Source organism: Notamacropus eugenii, chromosome 3 (assembly GCF_028372415.1).
Source record: "Notamacropus eugenii isolate mMacEug1 chromosome 3, mMacEug1.pri_v2, whole genome shotgun sequence".
Classification (NCBI taxonomy): domain Eukaryota; kingdom Metazoa; phylum Chordata; class Mammalia; order Diprotodontia; family Macropodidae; genus Notamacropus; species Notamacropus eugenii.
In genome coordinates this window covers 389,157,653-389,179,155 of record NC_092874.1, presented here as the reverse complement: position 1 = coordinate 389,179,155, position 21,503 = coordinate 389,157,653, and the positions used below count along the sequence as shown (strand labels likewise).

At 39.5% G+C, this 21,503-nt stretch overlaps 2 protein-coding genes across 16 annotated transcripts in view; one reads left to right on the top strand and one right to left on the bottom strand.

Moving 5' to 3' along the window:
- GPR146 (G protein-coupled receptor 146) overlaps positions 1-17,290 on the top strand; it is an 89,200-nt gene extending 71,910 nt beyond the window's left edge. For 3 of the 4 annotated variants that reach the window (XM_072597753.1, XM_072597752.1, XM_072597754.1), the window contains one exon: positions 11,576-17,290. In XM_072597753.1, coding sequence (XP_072453854.1) covers positions 11,620-12,621 — 1,002 coding nt within the window. In that variant the 5' untranslated portion in view covers positions 11,576-11,619 and the 3' untranslated portion in view covers positions 12,622-17,290. Of the gene's footprint in view, positions 1-6,632; positions 6,921-11,575 lie in introns of those variants that run through there. The other variant, XM_072597751.1, reaches the window with a different exon arrangement.
- The window catches only part of CHLSN (cholesin), a 366,272-nt gene that overhangs the window by 185,308 nt on the left and 159,461 nt on the right, over positions 1-21,503 (bottom strand). The window lies entirely within an intron of this gene.

Below are 21,503 nucleotides of genomic sequence, written 5' to 3'. Positions count from 1 at the left end.
TCAGATTTTGACCCATACCCTCACACAGGTCAACTCTCATCCCCAGGCTGCTCTCAATAGTCAAAGTTTCTTATAGCCTGCTGCTTAAGCAGCTGCTAAAGGGAGTGACCAGTAGACTATTTGCAGCTGCTTAAGTAGCAGGATAGAGGGAGGAGAGTTGTCTACTGAAAGTCAAGGTGGAGAGGGTTCAGCTGACTGTATACCCAGGATGGATGGAAAGACAGACAGATAAATAGATACATAGACAGATAGATGGATGGATGTGCTCTCTATACCTAGTATACTTGTGTTTATATATCTGTATCTATATATCCTGAACTTAATTTGAGGGCATTTTCAAAATTAACTTTAAAAAGGGCAGGTAAAAGATCATAGGATTAGAGCCTGAAGAGTTCATCTCTCTCTCTTTCACAGAAAGACAGACAGGCAGACAGACACACACACACAGTGGGCCGACAGAACCTGTGTTTTTATAAGTATATCTAACTCTCAGGTGAGGAAACTCCATATGCCAGGCAGCTCTGTCCCTTGTATATCATCCCGGAAAGTTGCCTGGACTCTAGGATCCAGGCCCCAGAGCCCTGAGAAGTGAAGGGACTTGCTCAGTGATGTACTTCGCATCTATCAGATGTAGGCCTTGAACCTGGGGCTTCTCGGCTTTGAGCCTGGCTCTCTCTTCACCACTGCCATGCCTCCTCTCATCATACAGGTCTAATTTCCTTATTTTTCTGAGGAAGAAACAAGCCTGGAAAGGTGAGGTGGACCAGATACTCACATCTTCTAGTGCTCTTACCACTACATCATCTAGCCTCCCCTGTCATTACTATTGTTAGGATTTTAATAATAGTACTAATAGCCAACATTTACACAGTACTTTAAGGCTTATAAAAAGATTTAGATATTATGTGTGTGTATAGACAAAGAGAAAGGGAGTATATGTATATACTCTAATTTGATCCATGCAACAATCCTGTGGGTTGGTGTTATCATTATACCCATTTTACAGGTGAGAAAACTAAGGAAGAAAGGTTAAGTGACTTACTCGATGTCATACAGGCCTTCTGTCCTTGACTTGGGAGCAGCAGTTTATTAATCTTTTTAAAAGATCAATTTCTTTACCAAGATAATCTATTATACTGATTTTTCATATATCCCTCACATAACTTTAGCAGGTTCTCTCCTCTTTGTTTATTTTCTATATCCCTTTGATTTCTGTATATTCTCTCATATAACCCCAGATGGCTAGAACTTTCTTCTAAAAAAACTTCCAGTGCTTCAGGTTCTAAGAGATAAAGTCAACTTACATTTTGTCTGACTTCAGTGGTCAAATATGACATCCAGATCTGTGGCCGACAGAGCTCCTGGAATATTATTTGGACTTGGTAAATGTGATTACTGCAATTACTAATAACACCACCACCATTTGGTGCCAGACTGCCATGTCTGTGTTTCTGATTTCATTTTCATCCTTTGTGTATTTGCCTGCACCCCAATTAGCACTCTCAAATGTTAGTCATCTGGGAGGACCTTCTCTTATCATAGGATCAAAGACTTAGGGCTGGAAGGGAACTCAGAGGTCATCTATCCCAACCCTCTTATTTTACAGATGAAGAAACTGAGGTCCAGAGATGCTAAATTACTTGTTCAAAATCATTACACAGGCAGTCATTCTCAGATCACCCAACTCCTTCTAAAGGTCGTGAGTGCTTCCAAGTAGTCATTCCCCACTACATTTTGGGAAGCAGCCAAGGAGATGGGGGTGGGGTGTGTGATAATTGATGTCATTCTGTTGTACCTGAGACTGCATTTCTGGGGAAACATGAGGAATTTTCAAATTAGGATCAAAGAAGCATTTTATTGCATGCTAACATAATAGAGATGTGGCTCTATGCTAAATGCACTCCACAAAACAAGAAAGAAATCATCCAATGTGCTTGAACAGAGAAACAACCTGGTGAGCCTGAGTCCTATCTGGCTCAGGCCAGGGTGTCCAGGAAGCCTGCATGCACCTAACTGGATGTTGTCCTAGATGACAGAGCAATGACACCTGAGTTACTTTTCTCTCATCTGCCTCTGGGCTGCTCTTTCCCTTCCTCCCAGGAACATTTGGGTCTCCTATAGTCCCTTTCAGTCCATGTAGCTAAAATGACTGCTAGGAATAAGGGCAGAGTTATTAGGAAGGTCTGACACAAAAAAAGAGGACAAACAGAGAACTGGATGAATAATGCGGCTTCCTGGTCTTTGGTGGGAGCTGCCAGACACTGCTTTTCCCCTGCAGGGAATGTCTCCTGTTAGGACAAAGCCTCCATGCTGGAGGCAGCGATGGGATCTGGTGGTTAGAGTACTGGCATGGAGGTCAGGAAGACTTGAATTTAAATCCTGACTTAGACCCTTACTAGTTGTGAGGCCGTGGACAAGTCCCTTCACCTCTCAGTCTCAGGTGGATCATCTGTAAAAAGGGCACCCACCTCACGGGACTGTACGGATCAAGTGAATTAGTACACGTAGAGTGCTCCACAGACCTGTGCCAAAGCACTACATAAATGGCGATTATTATTTTTATGCTAGGAAAGCCTAATTCTCGGCCTCGATGAAAAGAGAGATTCTCTGGAGTTTCATCGTGTGCTTCCAGATCTTTGTGTCTGAAAAAACAGCACCCTTTCCACTTATTGAAGGGAATGGGAAGCAAAGGGTTTCAACTTCTTCCTCTGTGAGAGACCCCTTGAGCCAATGCTTCTTTCTCCTCTCCGGCTCCTGTCTCTGTGCAGTAAGCCATGAGAGAGAACAGCAGGCTTTCTCAATAGCTCAGCTCAGGTGGCCCCTCCTACACAAAGCCTTTCCTGGTCCACCCAAGGGTCAGGGCTTTCTCTGTCCAAAAATAATCATGCATTTTCTTATCTGTGCATGTGATGCATCCAAAATATAACCTTCTGGCGGTGGCGTCTTTGTATTCCCAAGACCCAGGAGTTTCTTACACATAGTAGAAATGTGATAAACATCTGTTGGATGAAACTGAATTGGAGACTACCAACACAAATCATTTATCCCCAGGTTCCTTTTTCTACTTACAGAAGTGAGCAAGGTGAAAATGCATAGGAATGGGAACTCTATGAATCCAAATGTTTACTCTAAATATCTCACTCTATTCTCCATTTGTTTGGCTTTAACCCACTGAGTTCAGGTGATTATTGTATAAAAACACACTGTCAATGGGTTCCCAGGTCACCTGTGTCAATCTTCCATCAAATCAAGAAAGCATCTGCCTCCTGTTTCACTGGTTCAGAGACAGTCATCCTGCCTGGTCAGGCCAGATGTTGGCCCTGTCACTGATGTCAAAATAACAAGGTTGGGGAACATATTCTGGAGATTAGATCTAACCTCTTGAAAAAGCAGGATTTTTTCCATGACTAAAGCCAGTAATATTCTAGCTATGATCTACAGAATACCTGCATTATAATGGAAGTGACTCATCTACCCACAGTAGGAAGTTTAATTTTCCAATCACTTCTGTGATTAAGATGGGAGAAAATTATTTCCTCAGATGTTAAATTTGTACTCTGGCATTACTTTAATTTCAGGAGACATCTCAGTATACAGAACTCAGGCAGCCCGGACACAGCCTTTCATTCAGTGTCCCATCTCACACAGACTCAATATACAACCCTAGTGCAGTTTCTTGGATTTAAGCTTGAGTAGGATAAACACGTTCTTTTGGCAGACACATTTAATGCTTTATTCAAATGGGACTATTTTTTTTTCCAGTTTTGACAACACTTTAGATATCAAGTTGATGTTGCTTTCACCTAGATGTTGTGGAATATTAACTTATCTGGGAACACTGAGCATCTTTTTCTTAAATGTTTATTTAAAACTTTATTTTTTAAACATATAAAATGCTTGCACAAATGTACTTCCCCTGAAAAAAAAAAGTTTAATTGGTACATTTTGTTGGACACAATAATCATTTCCCATTAACACCCTCCCTTACCCATCCATTCTCCCTCCCAGAAGAGTTAAGCATTGTTCATTACTACGACCCTGACTATATGTCTGTCTGTCTCCCTCTCTATAATATATATATTATATATGTATATATGTATGTGTATGTATATACAGACACACATACGTATATGTATGTATATATTTTTCTGTGTATGTATGTATATTCTGTACCCATAGCCTATTAACTCTTCACAGCAAAGAGTTGTGTTCCATCAAATTATTGGGGACCAACATTGGTCACTGCATGTAATCTGAATTTTGTTGTCTTAGTATTGTCTTCATTTACAATATTATGGTTAGTCATTCGCCTGGCTGTACTTTCTTCATAGAGCATATTTTTAATTAATCAAACTGACATTACTGTACCAGTGATCTGTGAGGACCCTATGCTAGAAAGTAAGAGAAACAGAATTTTTCAGACTTTACATGTAAGAGCCCTGCTCCTTGATATTCTACTAAGCTGCAGATTCCTCTGAATCCAACACGGATGCTTCGAAAAGGCTGCAGAGCATGGAAGTGAGCTCGTCCTAAGGGTTCTGAGCAGGGCTGCTTTTCTTCTGTCCTCATTCTTCCCTTTCTCCTCTATTTACACATTACGTCCTCTGACACAGGGACATATTTCTTCTTCATGATCACTTGGTTACTCTACAGAATAATGCCAATCACTCGAGGCTTCAGAAGCAAAGACCCACATGCACACAATGAAGACATAAAGGCTATATGGTGATGAGCTCCCCTTTTCTTCCAATTCTCCAAACTGACTAGCAAGACCTTCAAGGAAGGGTCACAGATTAAAGTTTGCTTTGTTAATCATAAACAACTGCAGTGCTCCTGGAAGTATTTCAGATTAAAATAATACAATACACACTCAAGTGTCTACTATGTTCGGTGCTGGGGGAATACAGACAGGTAGAATAAGGTAAGGGCACTAGTAGGGGAAAAATACTAATATGGATATCTGTGGTACATAATATTATATAATAATTGCATTAGTGATTTATTTTTTAAAAATGCCATACATGCCTGGCAGTATTCCAGATATTCATAAACAAGAAAAATCAAGACACCTTCCGCTTACAAAAGTTGCAAAGTATCTGCAAACATCGTTCCATTCGTATAAGGCTTGGAGGTCTGCAATGCTTTTATATACATTATCTCAGTACATCCTCACAGCAATACTGTCATGTATATAATATGGCTATTTTTATTCCTCAACTGAAGCTCAAAGGTTAAGTGATTTGTTTATGGTCAAGTAACTAGAAAGTGCCAAAAGCAGTATTGGGATTTAAAAGCTCCTGACCTCGCAAATCCAACATGATTTTCATTCTACCTTTGCTTGTTTAAATTCATTAAAAGACAAAGACAAGTATAACATCATTATTTACTGGTACAGATTTTTAATAGCTGGATGATCTACATCCCTGTCCAGCAAGCCATGGTAGGCAAATGAATAATAAAATAACAACAAAATAATCATCAAAATTCAACTTCTGGTATGGAAATGCAGTTTCAGTTCCCAGAATAATTAGAATAAATGCATGATGTGGTCTTAAAATGATGTTGGAATGAAGAGAGCCAGCAGAAATGGCATCATATGAACAAGGAAAGGAAAACGTGACCAGATTTTATTTCACGTGATAATTTCCCCCCAATTAAGTTGTTCTTGGAATAAGACAGAAGAATTCTGTTCTTGTTGTAATTCCTTCTGCTCTATTTCCTTGGGAGCCATATATTAACAAACTAAGCAGCTCCTATCTAAAGGAGAGTGAATGAGGAGGTCAAGCACTAAAAAGAGACATCTGCCAAATAACTGTTCACAAAGTTTGATAAGTCATAGCTTTAACACTAAAAGGGTAGGGGCAGATCACCTCCAATTTAGTTTATATTAATACCATATACTCCCACCCCAAAGACAGTTAACTGCTAAACACAAATCTGTTTTTGCTTTTGGATTCTAAGTGTCCTAGAATCTGGCTTTCCCTCTTTCCCCTGCCTGCCACTGTCATCACCCACCTTATAACTGGAGTTACTGGCTTAGAACAAACACATTCATCACAGAACTGGAAACTTGAAGGGACTGTGGGAGACCCTCTAATTTAGCCCCCCTTATTTATAGTTGAGTCCTCGGAAAGTTAAAAACTTGCTCAGAGTCATACAGATAGAAGTTGAGACAAAATTTGAATCCAGATCCTCTCAAGAAGTCCATGCTGGCTCCTTATCAGAATTTCTCCCCATATGACAACTTCATAATGAAACTCGGTTAACCTGCCCTTATGTACTACAGACATCTGTCCATTCAGTTTATCTCCTCAAAATGAAAAATTCCACTGACAAACATGTTTCCTATCACTCTGGACTATCAGGAAACCACCACTGTAAGATTGTTCCCAAGTCCTTCTGCCAAGTCAGTGAAAAATGGTTGTCTTCTCTCCATTGTGACTGAGCTGCAACTCCCACATGGAAGGAGAGAAACAGCTGGCTGAACCCCAAAGCCAACTTCAGTCTTCTAGGAAGCCCAAAGTCTAACAAATCGAAAGCAAGAGGATTTGTCTGTGTTTAATTGTACAATCCACTGTCTTCACATGCAACACAACCTCTCATTTCTTGAAACTGGCTGTAAACAGAGATAGGGAGGGGCCACTGTTGCCTGCCAAATGAAGCAGAAACTTTGTGAGTAATTTACTAAAGGAAAAACAAACTCTCTATCACACACACACACACACACACACACACACACACACGCACGCGCGCGCACATGAAATACCACGCTGCATGTCCACTGCTGATAGCGAGGCAGTAGGGTTTCCAGAGGAAAAGCACAGAGCAGATCTTTTCTGTCAGCTTCCTCCTTCTGAAACGTTGCTTACTGACTGAGTCGGGACTTCATGGTGCAGAGGAATGTGTGGCGTGAACTGAAGGTAGGAGTTTTTTTGTGTGGCTGTGAGAGCCTGCAGATATACAAAAAGCTGATCTGGGTGATGAGAGGGAGAATGAACATGAGTGCGGCAAGTAGGCGATGTAGATAGCCCAAAAAGAAGTAAGTTATTCTGAGTAAAATGTGTTTCTGATATGATCAAACTGAAGGGGAGTCAAGTGTCAGGGAATCAGAGAATGCCAGGAAGGAATTGGGGTGGGGGGGAGGACGGAGAAGGGGAAGCAAATGAAATGCACTTTTTAATGAGAAGGGCATGTCTCTCATGCAGCTGCTAAGACAAATGTAAAACGTGTACATGATACACACTGCTTCCCATCCCTGTGAGTCAGACCACGCAGCTTTTGAGCATGTCTATAACCGCTTTCTCTGAAGGTTTGTATCTAGCTCTCATCTTTCGTTTCTCATATGGTACGTAAGAAGAACTTGGAAATTAGTACATACAGACAGGTGCTGAAACAGTTATCAAGCACTCAGAAGAGAAGCCTATCTGGACAAAGGGGGGGGAAATGCTGGATCATGCTGCAATTTGATGATGGTAGCTGAAGGGCACAACCTCATAGAATAACAAGAATTTCAGTTTTGGAAACAAAAATATGCAATGGAATGAAAACAGCATAATTTTCACTACCAGTAATGTTAAGAGAGCTGTCTATGGCTGATAATATTCTGCTGGAAAAGCAAAGGGTGAAAGAACAGTGAAAGCTTCGTAAAATTAAACCACTAAAAAGGTACAGCTGACACCTGTGCTTCCTGTTTCCACTAGTGTTCATAGAGTCCACAGAGTTTTCATAGTCAGACACATTTTGGGGGACATAGGATTTCTGTAAAGGGAAGAAGAAACTTTTAAAATTCAAAGAGGAAATGACAATTTTAAAGACAGCATTTAAACTTCATATTAGCTATTGCAGGAATGTGGCATGCTGAACTGGAGAGGGCAGGAGGTGGAAGAAGAGGAAGAGGAGAAGGGAAGGAAATACACAGGAAGTTGGCTAAAAGATCTTGGAGGGGGAGGGCTGGGGAAACCATGATTAAGATAACCAAGCTTTCTTTGTTAGTGTTACAAGAGAGTTCTAAGAAAAGGGGAAGATGAAAGAATTAAGAAATCAGCGGTTCTACTGTAAGGATTTGAACTGTCATTTTTGTTTAGTAGATACTTCTCTGATGCCATATTTTGATGCCACAGCATTGATTATGAGGCCAACAATGGCACTGTTCACAAAGTAAACATCAGGGATGAATGTATGCTCAAGCAGAGAAACAATACACTATACAGGCAGAGGTTAAATTTTATGCACCCTTTATTATACAAATTAAAAGCAACCTGATTTATTCACTGTCTCATATTATTGGATGTCATTCTCTGGATTGCAAAATATTATTGCAAATTTAATTCCACCTGTCACCTTCTAGTATAGCCACCTAAAGCACATCAACACCTCAATGTGAAATTTTAGGCTTGATGTCGTTTTTAATTCTCTTAGCTGCAGATACCAGTTTAAATTCTGCCTTTGACACTTACCAGCTACGTGACCATGGGCAAGTCAGCCTCAGAACACTCTCTAAGGTTAATTTAATGGTTGATATCTGCAAAAGAACATCCACCACTGAATTGTTTTAATTAATGTAATACATCAATTATGTATTAGAGTAATCATGCTAATATTGGTACAGTATTGCTTGCTTGATTTTGGCAAATTGAGGTTTGTTTTATACTTGTTTTGACTGGGAAACCAAAAAGAGAGAAAACAGCAAACATCTATCTTGGAAGCACAAAATTTAAGGTTGTAGATTCATTTTAAACGTATGCAGAGGGATTAGGAGGCTTATCTGAAGACCCAAAGGTAGCCAAAAGGAGAAGTGACAGTTGAATTTGGGTCCTTTGACACCAAGTCCAGTGTTTTTTCCTCTACAAACACCATGATTTTGACTGTACCAACACACAACCTGAGAGCCCTAACAATTCTTAAGTGCCCCCCCCCCCCCACTTTGGAAAACAAGAGATTTCTACATATAATGGTTCCAGATACTGCAGATCTGCTTTTAAGCATTTGCTTAATATGGGAAAGGCAACAGAATTTTGTATCACATAAGGCAGGAATTCCCCTAGTGGACCCCTCATCATTTTGAAACTTTGCCTGGTGGGTCTCCAAGGCAGACTGATGTTACTTTGGCCTCTTTCTCCAAGGTATACAGGGATCCTCAAAGAGAAATTCTACTCTGCATTCCTGTAAATAACTGACTTCTAGAACCATAGACCCCCTGCCCCAATTCCTAATTCAACCAGCAGTGATTATAAGAAATCAAAAGTAGCTTGAAGGTTAGAGACTGATGTAAAGCACTAACAAGATCTTGTTTAGCATTTGTATCAATGACTTGGATAAAGGCATCAAAGGTATAATCATCAGATCTGTAAATGATACATTGATGGTATAACTGATACACTGGATGTCAGTGTCAGGAACCAAAAGGATCCTGCAAGGTTAGAGCAGTGGGCTGGATTTAATAAAATGAAATTCAATAGGGATAAATGAAAAGTCTTAACACTTGTGTTTGAAAAACAAATAACTTCATAGGTATAAAAAGGGTAGGTATGGTTAGGCAGCAGTTATTCTGGAGAAGATGTGGGGGTTTCAGTAGGCTGAAAACATGATGACTCATCAGCGTGGTGTAGCAGGCCCCCAAAAGCTAATGCCTTCTTGGCTGCATTAAGGAGGGCATGGCTTCTAGAAATAGCCACACAGGATTCTGCTGTCATCAAGACCTCAAGTGAAGTGTTCAGAAGGACAACTAAGATAGGGATGGGCCTTGAGTCCATGTTACATGAGCATCCTTTGAAGGAACTGGGGTTGTTTGGCCTGGAGAAGACTGAGTAGACACGATAGCTGTCTTCAAGTACTTGAAAATAAAGTGTCATTAGACAGATTTTATTTATTAGACTTTTTTTTTGGCCCCCGAGGGAAGAACCAGGTGGAATATGTGGAAGGTGCAGACAGACCCACTCAGGACTGATGTCAGGAATAACTTCTTAATAACTGGAATTGTCTACAAGTAGAGTGGGCCGCCCTGAGAGGTGGGGGGATCCCCCTCCTTGGAGGTCTCTGAGCAGAAGCAGGGTTTGGTGAGCATGGGACTGTGGGTATTGCTTTTATCTATCTATTGGACTTCAGTGGTCACTGAGGTTCATTCTAATTTTTAAACTCTGTGACTGTGTGGTCACAGATCCATGGGCTTATTAATATTAAGAGAATACATGGAGAGCCTCTACACTAAACCATTCCAACCAGACAGATATGACAAAGAGCAGGTCAATGCAGACTGGAAACTGAGGAGATAAGAGAGCTCACTCAGTTCTTTGTATGAACCACAAGATATTTATATGACCATATCTATGGTATGTATTACAGCACTGACAGAATAGGTTGGGGGTTTTAGGCTAGCTAATGAGGCTGCGGTGCAAGTAGTTAGGTGGTGCAGTGGATAGTGTGCTGGGCCTGGAGTCAGGAAGACTCATCTTCCTGAGTTCAAATCTGGCCTCAGGTACTTACTAGCTGTGAGACCCTGGAAAAGTCACTTAACACTATTTATCTCAGTTTCTTCATCTATAAAATGAGCTAGAGAAGGAAATGGCAAACTATCTTTGCCAGTATCTTTCCCCCAAAAAATACCCCAGATTGGGTCACAAAGAGTTGGACACAACTGAGACGACCAGACAATAACAACAATGAGGTTGTGGAAGGCAAGGTTGAAGGGTGATACAAAGAAAAATTTCTTTGTTTCAGAAAATTATATTTGAAAGTGATCTCAGAGGTTATCTATTCCTAAGTCCAATTGCTTCATCTTCTAGATAGAAAGTGAGGCCTATGAAAGCAGGTAGTAGTATTAGAAGTAGGATTTGAACTTGGGTCCTCTAATTATATTCAACATTCTTTCCACTGTATCACAGAGACTCCTGTCCTGATAGAGTGCAGGATACTCTTCCCCATTCCCTACTCACCCATCTCTTGTCTATTAGACAAGGTAGATCTGTCCTACTATGAGTATGATTTTTCTGATGGGAGAAACCTACCCCTGCCCTAAAATGCTACTTAGAAACATCTTAGAAGAGATGCAGTCCAAGACCTTTGCTTCATTTTCTGTGCCTGGAAATGACTGTATCATGTACTGCCTCCCTCACTCTAAGCGGGCTATACATCAGTCAGGGTCGCACCCATCCTCTGACTGAGATGGAGAAAAAAGTTTGAAGCAGCTTTTGAAAAGCTTCCGGGGAAGCATCCTGAATGAATTATCCATTACTCAGATTTCATTCAGAAATTACATTAGGGAGAGACTCACCATGGCCAGTAAAATTATTACATCATAAAGTTTCTGGTCATAACCAGCCCTGTTTGGGGCTAATAAGACAGCAGTCATTTTGATGGTTTATTACCCTTCCATGAAAAACACACAGAGAAGGAGATTGAATCCTCAAGAGACTCTTCCTTTTGAAATGTGACAATGGCTTGCTGTTGTTCTTGTGATACTTTAAGGCACGTGGCTTCTTCTTCTAGTCCTGCCATCCCAGATGTCTAAGATATGCCTAGGGACAATACATCTGGAGATGTGTTGCAAACTAATTTGCTATTACTTCTTTCTTTACAGAACAGCTGGAAGTCATCAGAAAAACTACCCCTGATTGGTTCACTATGTGGAGCTGCGACACTTTCAATGGTACCCAGCACAGGGAGGACCAACTCCTCTGCCATGACTTCCACCTTACCCTCTCCATCTTCTCCCTCCTCTACCTCATTATCTGCTTCCCAATTGGCCTTTGCTACAATGCTCTGCTGGTCCTGGTCAATTTGTACAACAAGGCCACTATGACTATGCCTGATGTTTACTTTGTGAACATTGCCATTGCTGGCCTCATAATCAATGCTGTGGCACCAATATACCTTCTTGGACCAACCACCACCAAGTGGGCCATCTGGAGCTTTAACAGTGAAGTTTATATCACACTGCTGATTTTGTTTAATGTTTCCTCCCTGGTTATCATGTATTCAACCACCTTGCTCAGCCTGGATTACTACATTGAGCGAGCTCTACCCCGGACTTACATGTCTAGTGTGTATAACACCAAGCATGTCTGTGGTTTTATTTGGGGAGGGGCAATGCTTACAAGCTTTTCCTCTCTGCTCTTCTACATCTGTAGTCATGTGTCCACTAAGCTCATTGAGTGCTCCAAGATGCAAAACAAGGAGGCGGCCGATGCCATCATGGTGTTTATTGGGTATGTTGTCCCTGCTGTTGCTGTACTTTATGCACTTGTGTTGATTTTACGGATACGGAAGGAAGCCACACCCCTTGATCACGATACTGGAAGACTGGACCCTTCTGTGCATAGGCTTCTGATTGCCACAGTGTGTACACAATTTGTGCTGTGGACACCTTACTACCTAACTCTCCTGGTGAACACATTCCTTGTTTCACAAGGAAAACTCATGGATGAGCACTACATGCGGATACTGCATTTCATCAAGGACTTGTCAAAATTCTTAGCTTTCTCTAGCAGTTTTGTGATGCCGCTCCTCTACCGCTACATCAACAAAAATTTTCCTGGCAAGCTACGACGCCTGATTAAAAAAATGCACTGTGGTCATCAGAGGTGTTCTCATGATCGAGCAACAGTACAGCAGGTGATGACGTAGGAAAGGAGAAACTCTTGCACTGCGGGACTTCACCACGCCAGCACAATCCTGCTGCTTCTCACCAAGAACTTTCTTAGAAGCTCTTAGCATTGATACTGGAAGGGGGCTGCTGTTCTTACTGACCAAGGGATGCTTGTTCTAACAGAGGTGGCACAGCAATACTAACAGAAAGCTCAGGCAGGTCAGAAGAGCTGGCATTTGAGAGCACTTTCAAAGCACTGAGTCAGTGAGCTCGATTTCTGCATTTCTTCCCAGTTTTAATAATCCTGGGTACAGAAATGACGAAAAGGTAAAGTGAGGTCTTGAATGGATATAAAGCACTTTGTTACCTGTCCAAGAAAAGGACAATGCTGTTTTCTGCCTTAGCAAAAGAGATGCAATAATTCTAAATGGAACAGTCTTAGTGCTCTTCTCGACATGCCCTGTGTGTCCTCACCAGGATGGCTAGTCTCTGGCCAAGGTAATGCTGACCAAAGGGATAGGCTGTTCCAGCAGTCTGAGTTGAAATATAAGCTACAATATTATTAACTTATCTGTTTTCTCCCTTAAAATGTGTGCATTTTGTCACTGAAGTAATTTACTCATCTTAAACCTTTTCTAAATGAGGCTTTTTCTAAATGAAGTAATAAGAATCTGGAAATTCCGTATTTATACTATGCTTGCCTGTATGTGAAAATACTTGATTCTTCACTTTTTTCTTTTTAAAAGGAAGCACAGATATTTAGTAGTAATCCACTAAGTATTAAAATGGAGGAAATAAATGATGGTGGAATGTACTTTTTTAAAAATTAAAAAAAAAACACACAACAAAACCAACTACCTAAGGTCCACATGTTCATGAAACTCAGTTGTCATCTTCTCTTTCCTTTTCGTGTTAAATGTTGCATAGAAAAAGTTTATGGCACTTAAGCCAACAATGATATTACTAAAACTTCTTAAAATGAGTAAGAATCTCTCTCTGTATGTATATACATGCCTGTATGTTTATATATATATATATATGTATGTATGTATGTGTGTGTGTATATGTGTATGTATATGCCTGGTTTTAAGCTGTGGAATAATCTAGGAATATTAAAGGAATTGCTAATTCTTACACATCATAACACACTTAAATCCTTCTCACTGTCATGGGGACAGTGAGCAGGACTGATTTTCTACTTTCTAATTCTCAATTACTACAGAGTTACCAGGTCCAAAGCTATAAAAAAAAATGGAATGAAAAGAAAATATGAAAATTATACAATGTAGTTAGTTGTGTTGGAGTATGCTGCACAAGAGAAATGTGAAGATCTGTTCTGGTAAAATGAAGCATGATCTTGCAGGGAAGAGGGGAATTGGATGTCTGAACAACCACCCAGGAATGAATAATGTGACTCCGTAAGTCGTCCCTGAGACTCCATAATGATTAAAAACTTACTTTTGTAAAACTCATCACTGGGTAACCTAAAATTGACTTATTATTATTCAGAAGTGCCATATAAAAGTGAAAGCAACTTCTACATTAAAGTTAAGGTAAATACAAAGAAAATCCATACGTATGAGTTATTTTTTCAAAGGAACACTTGTGAATAAAGCCAAAGCCACTGAGGACCATAGGCTTATAGCTGGAAAGGACCTTAGAAGTCATCTAGTCCAATTACACCTCTTCTTTTCCCTCCTCTGCCCCCCACATTTTAAAAATGAGAAAGCTTGGACCCAAAGAGGTTATGACTTGCCTGAGGACACGCAGGTAGCAAAGGGCAGGATGTCAATGACAATGATAAGAAAACATCAATGTAGTTTGATTGCTTGAACAAACCTTACAGTACCTACCCATCTTTACACATCCACCCAGCTTTGCACAAAGCTCAGCCAAACTGTTTTTGCATCATTTAATCTTCCCTTTCCTTTGGAAGCAGCACCTTTTGAAGAAAAGAATCAGGTGCTGCCAATGACACCACTCCTCTGTCTGTTCATTCCTTTCCATTCAATCGTTATCAGGTCTACTCTAAATCTACAGTGGCGAAGGAAGCCAGGACCCAGCCTTTCAGGAGAACTTGGGCATTAGGCTGCATCATTACAAGCAACTACTTTTTCCCTCAAGGCCTCATCTGACCTCCAATTGCCCAAATGACTTTGCCTGTGAGAGCCATTACTTGGATCGACCTGTTTCCAGGGTCTCAGGTTTTAAGACTGTAAAACAGCAAACCTGACTTCTTTCCCAACCTACTGCAGACACACTTTACCAGACTTAGAAAACTGAACTGAATGTTCTTTTTTCAGAGAGACATCTTACTAGGCAAGAGTATATGGCTTTCTCCAATAGTATATCACACTAGAAAAAGAAAGCTGGCTGCTAACAAAGAACAGACTTTCCCTAAGATTTTGGCCAGTATGTTGCAACAGCGAAGTCCTTTAACTCTCCTTCCTAAGTGTCTCCAAGTACTCATCTGAGCCCATCCACTTGAAATCTGGTTTCCAATTCTTATTTCATTGGAGGAAAAAGGGAGAGGGTAAGGAAGTGAAAAGTTGTTTTCTTCTTTCTTTAAAGCAGGGGTTCTTAATATTTTTTGTCACTGACCTCCTTTGGCAGTCTAGAGAAATATTCCCAGAATAATACTTTTTCAGTGTATAACACAAAGAGGATTACAAAGTAAATCAATTATATTGAAATTGAGTTATCAAAATATATAAAAAAAGCCCAAGTTCACAGATGCCAGATGAAGACCTGTATTTTAAAATCTCCTCCTATTCTCATGTTCTTCAAGCTCTGAGTTTTTTATATGGAACAAAGAGCTCCAGGAAAAGGGCCATGAACTCTTCTTTCACAAAGGCACAGGCTTATAATCACAAATGATATCTCTTTTTTCTAACAAAATAGACCACTTCTTCCCCAGAAGGGACTCCATAGAAAGTGATCTGTCTCAATCTTGTAGGTTCGCCCTTCAATCAAGATTTCCACCTCAATTTTTCAATAGTTAAAAAACTTTCTATGCAAATTACAGGAGTTTATTTCATGCATTTTTCCTTCTACTTGAAAGAATAATATTTCTGAATAGTCTCTTCCTCACGGTCTACTTGTTCTCTCATCTTCCCACACATACACTGAACCATCTGGATTCTAAATGCACCCTATTCTTGCCCCCTGCCCCTACATTAACTGGAAGAAGTAATAAAAAGTCAGCACTAATATATCATGTCCATTATCCAGGTCATCATTCCCAACTTTCAAACCAGTAACCTCAGCAACACCCTAACCTGGATGGAGTAATGAATGCAATGCCAGCGGCCAGACCAATGCTTTCTTTGATCACGGAGGTGATGTTAGAAGCATCCACAATTATAAACTGCGTCTTGGGAATGTAGCTTCATTAAAGCTGGTTCTAAGCACTCTTTTTGTGGCCCATTCCACTTCTTATTCCACATCCCTGGGGAATCTCACTCCATCATTTTGCGAAAGTAAACCTTCTGTCCCACTTCTTAATCTCTCTCTGTTCTTTTCTTTTTCCACTGAGAGCAGGTCCCCCGCTGCCATGCTTCACACACCACCAGTCTTTTATCAGCCCTCTCCAGATTTGAAGACATCTTTTACTGTTAATTCTAACACACTGCATAATTTGGTTTTCACATCTCATTGGCGCATCTATTTTCTTGTGGTTTCCTCTCTAAATTCATCTTTGATGCAACCTGGCTGATTTACATTTTTCTTGCCTCGGCTGTATTTTTTATTTCTGACATTTCAGCTATGTTGCCATAAATGAAGAGAGTCTTAAGTTGTTAAGGGGAAAAAAGGTTAGAGGGAAGACCACGTTTTAGAAAAGCCAAGGTGAACTGTGAATTTAAACATATTTCTTCCAATTACTTTATAAGACACACAGGATCCCATTTTTAGTCAGATTTTGGTGGCACTATTGCTGACAAAACTTTTTGCTTATAATCTTAGAGTTGTTGGTTTTCCTACTAGTGATTCTGTTGACTGTTATTAATGGTAAGAGAGTTCAGATTTTTAAAAAATCTTTCTTACTTTGCAATTGTTTATGAAAAGTAAACTTAATCTTAGGTTTGTTCCATCAATATTACAGATTTTTAAAAATTGGTTAGCACCAGCAAAATGAACCTATGAATGAAGTATATGAAATTCACACACAAGTGTGCATGTATGAGAATACAAAGTCACATTTAATTTGGAAGTAGTAATCATGGAAGAATTAACCATGGGTTATAGCAAAGGAAATATGATCAGATGCTGAGTTTTTGAAATAGATGTTAAAAACCAGTTGAAAGAATCAAAGCCTTCCCATTTCAAACCTGAACTTCCCTGATATTTCTGTAAATATGAGCCAATCTCTTTAGTACCCATAAGTACTGTATATATGAAGAGGAAAAACCTACTGATGTACAAAGGCACATGTGAAGAATCTGTTTATTAAATTATTTCCTAAAACTGAGATATGTTTATTACTCTTTAACATTAACATTTTTGAATGCTTAAACTGTACTGTATGTATTTCTGTGTGTATATGCTATATGAGAAAATCATCACAGAAAGTGCCATTATTAACAGTATTTTCCCCTTTACAGATTTAAATTTAGATATATTTTGTGTTGATTTACTTCTTTGTAGTTTTTCCATTTAGACAAATGTCTTCATGTAAAATAAGTAAATAAATAAAGCCATTCAAGTTTACCCAAACCTCTGTGATTCCTATAGCTGCATATTAGAGGTCTTTATCTGCCTTAGACTGATGAAGCATTCAGTTCGAACAAGTGTTTGATAAAGCAGGCAAACTTTGGAAGAGAGGAGGGAAGAAGGAGGTAATAGGCCCATTAAGAAGCAGTCTTACCACTGCTCTATTGGAAAATGTTTCTTTTTTTCCTTAAACACTAAAAATTATTTATTGAACATGAGGTCAAGAGAGAGAAGTAAACAATTTCAACACATCTATTTCATGTTCAATAAGAAATCATTGTGTAAGGAATAGCCATGATTTGGGCTTAGTGATATTATTCTATGGAATATTTTGAATATATAGAAAAAGAATTTTGAACCCATAGGACTATGTTGGTAAACAAATAATTACTGAATGTCTGTTAAGTACTGTAGTAGGAGAGATCCAATCTGCAGCAGCACCATCTCATAAACAAAACTTTGCATGGAGTCCATACTATGGACTCAAGGAGATCAATTGCAGTCTCTCCCTCTCAATTTGCTTCAGAAATAAAGGTAGGTTTTTCCAATTAAATAAAATAAAATTAAAATACAGTGCATATATCTGCTGCTATATAGAATCACAAGTTTAAAGTTGTAAAGGACTTAAAGAATAATGATTTTAATCCTACATTTTACAGCAAAATTAGGTCAAGTGACTCCCTTTCCCCCACACTTCAATAAGTACTAAGCTATATTATACTAAGAGAATGATCCCTACCTTCAAGGAGCTTTAATAGTATCATGGAGAGAAGTCACTCACACACAAAACAATGAAATAGGAAAAGAAATCAGCATGTGAGTAAGTCCACAAATAAACAGAGGATCTCTGTGCACTACAGTGGTCTTAGAAGGCTCAGGTGTACCCAGAAGGACATAGGGGGTGAAAGACCATGCCTACTCGTAGAAATGCCCATAATATACAAAAAGCAGGAAGTTTAGGAATAAAGTAACCTTGCTGGGGAGTAGAGGAGAAGATAGAGATAGGCCAGGACAAGGCCAGAATGGAGAGATCTGAAATTCAGGCTTTACACTCTGTTCTCTGCATGGCACTGAGGCACTAAAGATTTAGGGTCCAAAGTCAATTATCAAACAATGAGTTAACAAATATTTATGTCAGGTACTATAACAGATCCTGGGGATAAAAGTACAAAGAATGAAACCATTATTCTTCTCAATGAGCTAATATTCTTATAATGGGGTGGACACAGAGGCACATAAAAATATATCCAGCAAACATACACAGTGAATAAATAAAATATCTACAACAGAGCTAAATGCAGTGGTAGTTTGGGAGGGAGGGCACTCGCAATTGTGGAGATAATGAAAGGCTTCACATAGGGAAGTGGCCTGATGAACCCAGCTTCATCATTACTTTGTTCTTGGGATGATTAATTTGTTGTCTGTAAGTTTAAGAGAATGAATGGATACAGGAAGACCAGTTATCTTTTTCAGTAGTCGAGACATGAAGACAGAAAAAGAGTTACAAGAATGATCTGAAGGAAAAGTTAATTGAACTCTATTTCTCTACTTTTCTGTCCCCTAAAATGGGATATCGTTTATCTAACTATTAGGGATGCTGGTATGGTTCATGTAAAATTCTTAGAAGAAAAATACAATAGCAAGTGACTCATCTTCTCTTTTGGCTGATAGACTAAGTGGTGCTGGTCACACTGGCAAGGATGGAAACAGACCATTAGCCAGTTTCATCCTCGAAATCATTGATGTCTGTACTTGTATGTCACTGGAGGAATACAATAAATTTTCTGAGAACTTCATGCCTATAGCTAAGAAAATATACACATGTACACACACATACATCACACACATACAGACAATCACACACACTTTTATCTTTGCCAGAAATAAGCTTACTGGAAGACAGTCCAGAGTACGTCATTTTTTGGGTGGGAGACTTCCAAAGAACAACATTCAAGGAAATTACACAGATGACTCATTGGGCAGAACTCAGGCCTTATGTCAGTAGTAAACCAATCCCAATGAATAATTCAAAAGGACAAGGTATGTGATAGGGAATTAAAGGAATGAAGAGGGATAGTATGTAAAACTAGAAATAAGTCAGAAAATCACGTCTTATAAGATACAGCATGCTGGGCACCAGTTCTCAAAGAACCACAAACCAAAATCCTCAAAATCTGACAACATTCTCAACAGGGTTTCAATTATACATGGTGCTAGAATCAGATAACTAAATGTGTTGGAAACCAATAGACACTATCTGTCATATATGGGAGAACATTCCTGGATCTCTCACACCCATTCCCGAAAGGACACTCAGTGTGGAATGCTCTAACTTCATGACAGATGTGATAACTACAATGCTTAGGACAATTTCTTAGTAATAAAAAAACCCCAAAATGTGCTAAATAAAGAGCCCTGGGTTAATAGGTAAAAGACCTGGGATTTAGTCTTTGCTCTGCTACGCACTAACGGAACAATCCTGGGCAAATCTCCACTGGGCCTCAGCTTCTGCATCTTTAAAATGGCAGAGATGGACTAAATGATCTCTGAGGTGTCTTCCAGCTCTAAAAATCTACCAACTTACAAGTTTATGACCTTAATAAAGAAATGAATGTTTCTGTCACGTAGGAATGGTTGGGTATGGAATATATGTGATATGTGATTGATCTATATACATATGTTTTTCTGTGTAGATATTCACTAGCAATTTAGAAAGGCAAGCTCAAGTGTTAGGCTTCCCAGTTACCCCTTCCACATCACGACTTTCCCCATTATGGTTTCAATACATCATGGATAGCAATAAGAAATTAAATGGGAGTTTTGTGGAAACTACAGATGACACATGAAGGCTAGCAGACAACACAGAAAAAATTTAGAAACTCAGAAATGCAGAAAATATACATATAGTTGTGTATAATATAAACATATTTTATCATTTACTACCATAATAATCCAGATTTCATCTCCGGTATGAAAATTTAATACAGATTTTCCAGATCGCAGGGATGTCATGTCCCTAACCCCTGCGACGTGGAAGGGATAACTTCATGTGTATGGAAATATTTTTGTCATTGTTATTTAGTTGTTTTGGTCATGTACAACTCTGAGTGACCCAATCTGGGGTTTTCTTGGCAAAGATATTGGAGTGGTTTGACATTTCCTTTTTCAGCTCATTTTACAGATGAGGAAACTGAGGCAAACAGGTTTAAATGACTTGCCCAGGATCACACACCTAGTACGTGTCTGAGGCCACACTTGAACTCAGATCTTCCTGACTCCAGGCTCAGTAGCTCTATTCTGCCACCCAGCTCCCATAAGTATTTTACATTCCTGTCAATAAACTGAACAACTTTAGCAGGGTGCTAACCAACTGCTTCACACTTTTGTAGAGAAATGCCAAGAGTGGCTACCCTGAGAGGCTCTATGGTGCAGGGTCCTGAAGACACTTCAGATCCAGCAAAGTCACTTCAGCTCCACAGGAGCCCCCACGTGTTCTAATGTGGACTCAGTTAGATGTGGTCCATGGCTGAACTAGAGTAAATCAAAATACTACAATGAAAGTGATACCATTTATAAGCTAACTCTCTCATTTTACAGGTGAAGAAACGGAAACCCAGAAAGATAAAAATGACTTGCCCAAAGACACAGGATGGTCCTGCAACCTTAGGCTAGTCACTGTGAGGCAGTGTCAAGTACTCTGGATTTGGAGGAAACCATGTTTGATGATGCTTCTTAGGAAAATCCCTCTGGGCCTCAATTTGCTTCTCTATTAAATGTGGGGGTTGGCAAGGTGATTTGTTAGCTCTTCCTGGCATAAATCGTACGGTCTTGTAAAGTATAAATTAGCCTAGGAGCTCTATACTCTTGCTGAAGAGTTGGGGGAGGGCATGGGGAAGGACCCACAAACAAAACATTGACAGACTTGTTTTATGAGCTCCATCTTGTGGCCATGGACTGAACTTCACTTTCCTGACCACATTATTTTCCCGTAAATTATTAGAATTACCTAGGCAATGTGGCTTGCAGAACAGGGAGATTCCAGAATGTGTATATGCCAAAGAAGTCTAAAGAAGAATGGATAATAACTGTATTTTTACCAAGGAATAGCTTGCCCATAACAGTATTTAAAATAACTACAAGAAGCAGAAAAAATGAACAACAAAATTTAGCATTTTTTAATTGGTAAAACTCCTATAAATTAGTTCCTGTT